Below are 8,839 nucleotides of genomic sequence, written 5' to 3' on the forward strand. Positions count from 1 at the left end.
GAGAAAGGATTTATACAGTACAGTCGTAGCTTGGCTCCCAAACTCCTTGGGAGTCAAATGTTTTGCCCCCTGAATGCCGCAAACCTGGAAGTGAGTGTTCTGGTTTGCGAACGTTCTTTGGAAACCGAATGTCCAACATGATTTAGGCGGCTTCCAATTGTGTGCAGGAAGCTCCTGCAGCCAATCAGAAGCCGCACCTTGGTTGTCAAACGTTTTCAGAAGCTGAACAGATTTCCAGAACGGATTCCGTTAAACAACTAAGGTTGTACATAGCTAGTTTAAGATAATGCTCTGTTGCAATTCTCTGCTGCAACCAGCTTAGCTGGGTCCCTTAGATTTGAGTCTATTGCACTAAAAAATTTTTCCTGGGTTACTGTAAACACAAGAACCAAACAGAAAAACCTCCGTACAGTTTGCCAGCTTTTAAAAATCCACCCTGAAAAAGAGGATATGTCTGGGGTGGGGAAAAGGACAAATGGCAACCAGACCTGAAAAGAGGGCATGTCCTGGGAAAAGAGGACATATGGCAACCCTACAAATGGGTTCCAGGGGTGAGGCGGCCGTTGCATGCTGAGCTACAGGTGAGAGCTGAATGCAGGGTAGGGACCAGACAAACTACCCCAAAAGGAGCAACATGTCCCCCACCAGAAGAACTATCCCTCCCCTAACACTCCATACAGCCCTGTATGCCCTGTAGTAATGTCATTATTATGCCCATATGTGTGTATGTGTAAACATGCAGGGGTCTGTGAGTGTTAAGGGAACAACGGCTTGCCTAAGGTCACCTCGTGAGTTCACGGCAGAGGTAACCATGAGGGGAAATGGGGACCTCCTGGCTCACAGCTCACGCTCTGCCACAGCAGCCTTTGGGACACTGTTTCGCCTGCAGAAACGCAAGCCAGCTGAACGCCACCCACTTTCCTTGCAGCAACTGGGCAGAGTCCAACCCAAACAGAGGAACACCGGAAGCTGACTCTTCTTCCAAGTCAGATTGCCAGCCCATCTAGCTCAGTGCGTTCCACACTGGCCGGCAGAGGCTCTCTAGAATGTCAGGCAAGAGATTCTCTCCCTGCAGATTCCAACTGGGCAATGCTCTGGCACTGAGCCACCGCAGCTCTCCCCTGCCATTGGGTGTCAGTACCTGCGATCCGGCTGCCATAGGCAACGCCCACAGCACAGAAGCTGTTGTTGGAGACGGCTGCGATCTCCCCAGCACAACGGGTCCCATGATGGTTGCCGTTTTCCTCGTCTGGGTGGGGCATGGGGTCTGGGTCGTTGGAGTTCAAGTCATAGCTGCCTTCAGGGCTCTGAAAGAGACGAGACCCAAAGTTGAGGGTCCCTTTTCCTGGGAGTATGAGGGTAACTGCAGCTGGGGAACAAAGCACTCAGGACTCAACAAACATCAGTTGCCCTCCCCCCCCCGAACTCCCCCCTGCCCCTTCTTTCCTGCTTTATTGTGATTTTGTTGCCTACAATAATTGCACTCGCTTTTAATCCTTGTAGGCTCTTGTTCCCAGAAGGGCTAATCTTTTAATTAAATAAAAAACGGCTGAACCGCATAATTTCCTGAGGGGGGGACGGAAAATCATCAGAGGAGTTGACGGAAGTCCAAAATATTGTATAAGATGAGAAGTTATGCTGTATGAGTGTTGGAACTGATATGTTAAAAAATTAATAAAAATGTATATATATATTTTTAAAAAATCCTGAGGGGGAAATCATGTTTATTTATTTAATTTATTAAATTTATGCATTGTCCCTCATCACAAGATCTCAGGCTGGTTCACAGAATAAAATACAAGATAAAACCACAAATAAATAAATTAAAACAAAAATAACAGACATTTAAAAGGCTGTAGAATATTAAGTAATCAGGTTTCACCTCACCCCAATACCCTGATCTAAGGCAGCAGGTGCTGCTTCTGGGCTCAGGATAAGACGGGAACAAGCATTTGGGTAATCTGTGGCACGCCCAGGAAACCGCCATCAGCCATTGGGTGCTTTGAGTCAGTCACAACCCCTGCCCCCTTCCATTTCAAAGAGGAAGCTGAACAGGACAGGGCAGGAAATGTGGGTTGTGACCAGTGCTATTTTTCTAGAAAAAGAGGTGCCGGAACACATCATGAATGCCTCCCTTGTTCTTTTATACAATCATAGGTAAAGGTAAAGGGACCCCTGACCATTGGGTCGGGTCGTGGCCGACTCTGGGGTTGCAGTGCTCATCTCGCTTTATTGGCCGAGGGAGCCGGCATACAGCTTCCGGGTCACGTGGCCAGCATGACTAAGCTGCTTCTGGCAAACCAGAGCAGCACACGGAAACGCCGTTTACCTTCCCGCCGGAGCGGTACCTATTTATCTACTTGCACTTCGACATGCTTTCGAACTGCTAGGTTGGCAGGAGCAGGGACCGAGCAACGGGAGCTCACCCCATCGCGGGGATTCGAACCGCCAACCTTCTGATCGGCAAGTCCTAGGCTCTGTGGTTTAACCCACAGCGCCAACCGCGTCACCCATGTCCAGTCATACCTTGGGTTAAATGTGCTTCAGGTTGAGCGCTTTCAGGTTGCGCTCCGCGGCGACCCGGAAGTAACGGAATGCATTACTTCCGGGTTTCGCCGCTCGCGCATGTGCAGACAATCAAAATGACATCACGTGCATGCGCGGAAGTGGCGAATCGCAACTCGCACACGAGCAGACGCAAGTTGTGTTCGCTTCTGGATGCGAACGGGGCTCCGGAATGGATCCCATTCGTATCCAGAGGTACCACTGTACTAGCAATGGAGCTACCCAAGCGGTGCTGGAACTCAGTTCTGGTGAGGTCTGGCTGGATAAAAGCCCTGGTCATGTCAACCCCATCTCCAGTGCCCCCTTTCTTGCTGCCTCAGGTGAGAGAAATGCAGAAGCATTTGCACAACATCAAGACTTGGTCCGTTTTCAAAGACCTTCAAAGGTGGTTTTGGCAACTGCCTGGAACTCTACCATATTTACCAACATAGCACAATGCGGCAGATTCTTTCCTGCTGTTGGATGGCAACAGAACCTGAACACGGCTCCACAACGCCTGGAGAGAGAAGGGCTTGGGTGATGGGATCCTGCCCAGCAATTCCCCATTGGGGCAGCATCCAGCCCAGCTGCTTAGGAGCGGCATGTATATAAGCTATCCTGAGCCAAGCCAGGTCTAGGCCCTCCTCTCCTTTGCTTCCATCCGCCTGGACTCAGCTGACGGGCCAGTTGCCAGTTGAGCCCCAGCCACCTGACCCAAAAGCCTACTGGATCCAGGTGGTTGAGTCTTAAAAGGCCAAGTGTCCTCTTCTGCAGCCCAGCCAAGGCCAGGAGGCAAGCCTCTCGCACCTCTAAGGTAGGGCTGCGCGATATCTGGTTTTCAACACTGTGATATATCGCCAGCTAAACATTGCAATATACCATTATATCCCAATGGCTGGATCTAGACACATCAAAAAAAAGTTTCAGGAAAATGAGTTGTAAAGCTCATAATGCAAAACCACACTGCCGAAGGATAGAACTCTACAGCGCCATCTGATGTCACAGTGTTATAATGCATTTAAAACACTTTTTTAAAAATTAATGTTGCCGAGTCCAATGTCTGAAATAAGGATGAAGCTTTGTAGAAGCATTGGCTGGCTTCACAGTTCCCCCCACATTGTGATTTTTGCATAAGCACACACACACACACACACACACACACACACTATGATTCGCAATACATTGCCAGGTATGAAACAGATATCACAATACAGTCATACCTCGGGTTGAAGTAGCTTCTGGATAAGTATTTTTGGCTTGCACACTGCGGCAACCCGGAAGTAATGGAGCGTGCTACTTCCGGGTTTCGCTGCTCGCGCATGCGCAGACAGTCAAAATGGCGTCACGCGCATGCGCAGAAGCGGTGAATTGTGACCCGTGCATGCGCGGGTTGTGTTCGCTTCTGGATGCGAACAGGGCTCCAGAACAGATCCCGTTCGCATCCAGAGGTACCACTGTATGGACTTTAAACCAGTTTGGGACGATATATCACCCAACCCTACTCTAAGGCTCCAGCTGGGCCCTAACTCTCCAAGCCCAGCCCAGGCAGCTGTGGTGCCCCAAAGGGAAGGTGGTGGCATCAGCTACTCACGTAGTTGGGCTGGATATCTTTGATGGTGTGCTCCACCCCGTCATCCACCACGACCACTGTCACACCCTGGCCAGTGACATTCCTTTCCCAGACGCCCGTCACATTGATGTCCATCCCGGGGCTCTTGCGGTTGTTCTAGGCCAGGAGACAGAAGGGAGGCACAATGTTCAGAGGGCACAGCAAGGAGGCAAGCCAACATGCACACACAGGAGCAGAACCTGGGCTTGCTGCAGATGTCGTGGACCGGTTGGATGCAGAGGAACGGTGGGAGGAACTAGCTGTGGAGCCCCCAAGGGAAGAAGGCTCAGAGTCCAGGGAATGGTGGTGGGATGACAATGAGCTGTCAGAGGGAGAAGACTGGGAAGAGGAGGTGTTGGCAATGGAAGAGTAACAGGGCTTAGTGAGCAGGGAGAGTCTGTGGCGGAGAGAAGTTCAGAATCAGAGGCAGAAGTAGAAGCAGGAGAGTGGGATGAGGGAGGCCAAGAGGCACAGATGAATCAGGCTGGTGAAGAAGTCTCCTCCCTTCCTGTTGCAACAAACTCCCCTCCCTGCTGGTCTCCCAGGACCAGAAGAGGCATGAAACGGAAGGAGCAAAGGCAGGCACACAGGCGCACTCTCTGATTGCTTGGGGGGGAAACCCTGGAGAGGAGGGGACAGGCAGCTGTGGAGAGGCAGGGACCTTCAGTCTTGGCAACTGCTTCATGGGGGAAAGACCTACAGAGATGGGTTGCTGTGCTCCTTAGGCCTGACACTCCTGTTCCAATCATGTTTCTGCTAATAAGGAGTTAATTACAATTCCCTTTGTATGATTTTCTGCTGCCCACTCCTGTGAGCAGACAGCAAGGAAGTAGCTCAAAGGCCACCTCCTGATTTCACTCAAGTACCAGAGCTCATTATATGTACCCTGAAACACAGGTGCCGAGTCCCCTAAGCTGGGGGTGCCCTGGCTCCCATAACATTTAAAATGGCGGGGGCAGGCACTCATAAAGTGTGGCGCAGCCGCAAATGCATGCCGCAGGGTGCATGCTTGCTACATCACCATGTCCCCAACGTGTATGCACTACATCACCATGCCATGACACATGCTCAAGTGACATCAGCACGCCGGGGTTGTGACGATGTAGCACACATGGCCCTGGCACCGCTGCCCTGCAATGGGATGGGTGGAGAACCTGAGGGGGACCTCCAGATGCTGCTGGACCACAACTCCCATCAACCTTGTACATTGTCCAGGGGCTGATGGGAGTTGTAGTCTGACATTGCCTAGAGCAGGCTTCCTCAGCCTCCGCCCTCCAGATGTTTTTGGCCTACAACTCCCATGATCCCTAGCTAGCAGGACCAGTGGTCAGGGATGATGGGAATTGTAGTCTCAAAACATCTGGAGGGCATAGGTTGAGGAAGCCTGGCCTAGAGCATGGGTAGGCAAACTAAGGCCCGAGGGCCAGATCTGGCCCAATCGCCAAACAGTGGACAGTCCGGGAATCAGCATGTTTTTACATGAGTAGAATGTGTGCTTTTATTTAAAATGCATCTCTGGGTTATTTGTGGGGCATAGGAATTTGTTCATTCCCCCCAAAAAAAAATATAGTCTGGCCCCCCACAAGGTCTGAGCGACAGTGGACTGCCCCCCTGCTGAAAAGGTTTGCTGACCCCTGGCCTAGAGGGTTACAGGGGAAGGAGCATAGCTGTCAACATTTCCCTTTTTTTAAGGGAAATTCCCTTATTCCGAATAGGATTCCTCGCAAGAAAAGGGGAAAGTGCCCTTGAAAGTGGGCAGCAGCACCTGACTCCTCCTCTGCCCCACCCAGAGTTCCTGGGCATCAGCTGGACCTGCCCCCGGAAGCTGTCTTTTTGCCCCTCCCACAAAGCCAGGGGACCCACTCACCAAGTGCCACTGCTGCGGGAACTTGGGATCGTTAAAGTGCAAGCTGCGCTTGGAGCGTTTCAGAAACCGCTGCTCGGCGTGCCACCTCACGCTGTCATGCTGTGCAAAGACCGCCTCCGCTGACCGCTGGATGGCCTCGAGGCTGAGGCCTGGTGGGCTTGCCAGCTGGTAGCCAAAGAGGTAGTGGCCTCTGAGCTCCCCGATCCGGCCAATGTTCACAAGGCCGGCCTCCTCGGCCAGTTCTTCTGCCCGCCAGTCCAGCTCCTCTTCAGAGGAAGGGGACCCCTCTGGCACCGTCAAATGCACCGCCCACGTCAGCTCCCCACGGCACTGGGCTGCCCGGCAGGGCTCGGCCCCACGCGGCACTTTTGCTCCACAGGCAAATCCATTTGGCAACAGCAAAGGGATCCAGGCCGGGATCAGCCAAAGGCACATGTGGACATGCAGTGCGGCCTCCATCATCGCTCTCCATGATGGCTCTGTCCCCCTCCAGGGCGGCATCCGACAGGCGAACTGCAAGGGCAAGGGCAAGGTCAGAACAGCCCCCCCTGCTTTCCCCTATGCCTGGCTTGCGTCCAGCCCCAGGAAGAATAGAGGGACTCACTTTGCCCCAAACCCCTGCTGAAACCCATTTACCGTGAGTGCAGAAAGCAGAAACACCCTGTAGAAAGTGAAACTGAAATGGATTTCCTGTTTGGTATTACTGTAGTAGTGGGGGGGGGGAAGAATGGGGGCAGAGACAGCAGTCAAGCTAGGGAATCTCACCTTTCCACGGGCAGAATGGTTACTAAAGGAGAGCATTTCTGACTTCTGGGCTGCAAAGGAGGTCAGGTGAGTTAATGTTTCATCAGCTGATCTTCTTTCTCACACACACTGTCTGACTTCAGCTTCTGCAATACTGTTTCTTAACCCCTTCCTGCTCCAATTCAGCAGCAGGGAGGTGAGGGAGAATTCCTCTTTACGGTATTACTTTACGGACAACAGCCTGGGAGAAAATGCGCCTGAGTGGATGTTATGCCCAGGAGGCTGCTGCTGCTACTACTCCAGAAAGACCTATGATGAGTCTGCTGGCTTTTATTTACCCAAGAAGAAAAATAAGTCATGGCTGGTTCATCTGGCTGGTGCCTTAGTTTGAAAGTGGACTCAACTTTTGGGATGCTGTCTTACATGCTGTTGTGAAGAAAGGATTAACTGGAGCAACAACTATTAACTCGACTAATATGAGAGACAGGCAATGTTGCCAAGAGAGTGCCCTGCTTCCAATAGATACCTTTCAGATTTCTATCACTTAATTTGAAGGCTTCTTGCAGCAAAACAAGGCCACAGAGGCCGTATTTTATATATCTTATCTTTGTGTGAAACTTGCAAGCATTACCAAGGCGATCCATTCAGATGAGGTCAGCAGCCTATACCAAAGTTCAAATGTTTCCAAAGTCGAAAGCACTTTTATCTGCGTTATTACAGCCTGAAGATGGGAACTCATAGTCTGTTGCATTTGGTTCCTAGGAGTCCGTTATCCATTTGGAGAGGGGTACCTAGAAACTCCCGTTACTCGGTCCCTGCTCCTGCCAACCTAGCAGTTCGAAAGCACGTCAAAGTGCAAGTAGATAAATAGGTACCGCTCCAGCGGGAACGTAAACGGCGTTTCCGTGTGCTGCTCTGGTTCACCAGAAGCGGCTTAGTCTTGCTGGCCACATGACCTGGAAGCTGTACGCCGGCTCCCTCGGCCAATAAAGCGAGATGAGCGCTGCAACCCTAGAGTCGTCCGTGACTGGACCTAATGGTCAGGGGTCCCTTTACCCAGAAACTGGTCACTTCAACAAACCCAAGGGTTTTGTCCTGGCCAGAGTCTAGTCAAAGTTCATTCAAAAGACCCGAGGCATCAAAACCAGATGCCAACTTCTGGATTTTGATGTAGCTCCAAACACTGGCAAGTTGTGCTTTTCATCTCCACCTTTTGCCCTCACCTGGACCTTGGCACCTGGAGCTGCACCTGCCCACCAAGATTGCCAGTGACTGGTTGGCAGAAGGAATGCTCCCTTGTGCCAGCCCTGAAAGAAGAACCAAAGGTGGAAGTGGCAGTCCAATAAGGAAGTCCTGGGACGGGCCTGCTCCTTTGGCACCGGGTTGGCTTCCTTTCACAAACAGGCACTAACAATGGGGAAGCCGGTCAGCCGGTCCCAGAGGGAAAGGAGCAGGAGGAAACCTGGGGAGGGCAGCGGAGGCAGGGAATCTTGTATGTAGTGGCGGGGGCAAGGCTGGCTGTCAAGCCGGGAATGTCTGGATGCAGCCCTATTTCTACTACGTACTTAGCCGGCCCCCTCGAGGTGGCGGGCGGAGGGAGTCTTACAAGCATCGGCCACAAAGCGAGGCGCCCCCGGAAGGCAAGTGCTGGGGGTGTGGCCCACCCAGCATCATCGGCGGCACCCCGGTCTCTCCCCGGGGCTGCTAGCCGACGACCTCGACGCGTCCCGGGAATCGGACGGTCCCCGGCCGTAGCTGCGGCGCGGGTATCGTGCTGGGCCCGCCAGGATCGGCTCAAGCGAGCACCGGGCGCGGAGACGAGCAAGCCGCGCCGAGCGATCCCGAGCAGCTGCTGCACCTACCTCGGCGGAGGCGGAGCGGGGCGCATGGGTCCGGGCGCAGGCGGCGGCAGCGGCCTCGCTTCCCGGGACGCAGCTGCCAGCCCGGCTCCTCCTGCTGCTGCTGCTGCTGCTGCTACTTGCCCGGTTCCGCGCAAAGGCAGCGGCAGCGAGCGAGGTCGGATCCGGCGGGGGCGGCCAAGGCGGTGCCACGGCCGGGCGCGTCACGTCCGGAGC

The 8,839-nt window shown here is 53.0% G+C and overlaps 1 protein-coding gene across 2 annotated transcripts in view; it reads right to left on the bottom strand.

Moving 5' to 3' along the window:
• Nucleotides 1–8,792, bottom strand: part of PCSK7 (proprotein convertase subtilisin/kexin type 7) — a 30,520-nt gene extending 21,728 nt beyond the window's left edge. The window contains exons 1-4 of one of the 2 annotated variants that reach the window (XM_083588521.1): nucleotides 8,627–8,792; nucleotides 6,021–6,533; nucleotides 4,136–4,270; nucleotides 1,142–1,307 (exon numbers count right to left, since the gene is read on the bottom strand). In XM_083588521.1, the coding sequence (XP_083444647.1) occupies nucleotides 1,142–1,307; nucleotides 4,136–4,270; nucleotides 6,021–6,521 (802 nt within the window). In that variant the 5' untranslated portion in view covers nucleotides 6,522–6,533; nucleotides 8,627–8,792. Of the gene's footprint in view, nucleotides 1–1,141; nucleotides 1,308–4,135; nucleotides 4,271–6,020; nucleotides 6,534–6,785; nucleotides 6,939–8,626 lie in introns of those variants that run through there. The other variant, XM_083588520.1, reaches the window with a different exon arrangement.
• Between the last annotated feature and the right edge of the window lie 47 nt (nucleotides 8,793–8,839).

Source organism: Podarcis filfolensis (assembly GCF_964270895.1).
Source record: "Podarcis filfolensis genome assembly, chromosome: 15".
Taxonomy (NCBI): Eukaryota; Metazoa; Chordata; class Lepidosauria; order Squamata; family Lacertidae; genus Podarcis; species Podarcis filfolensis.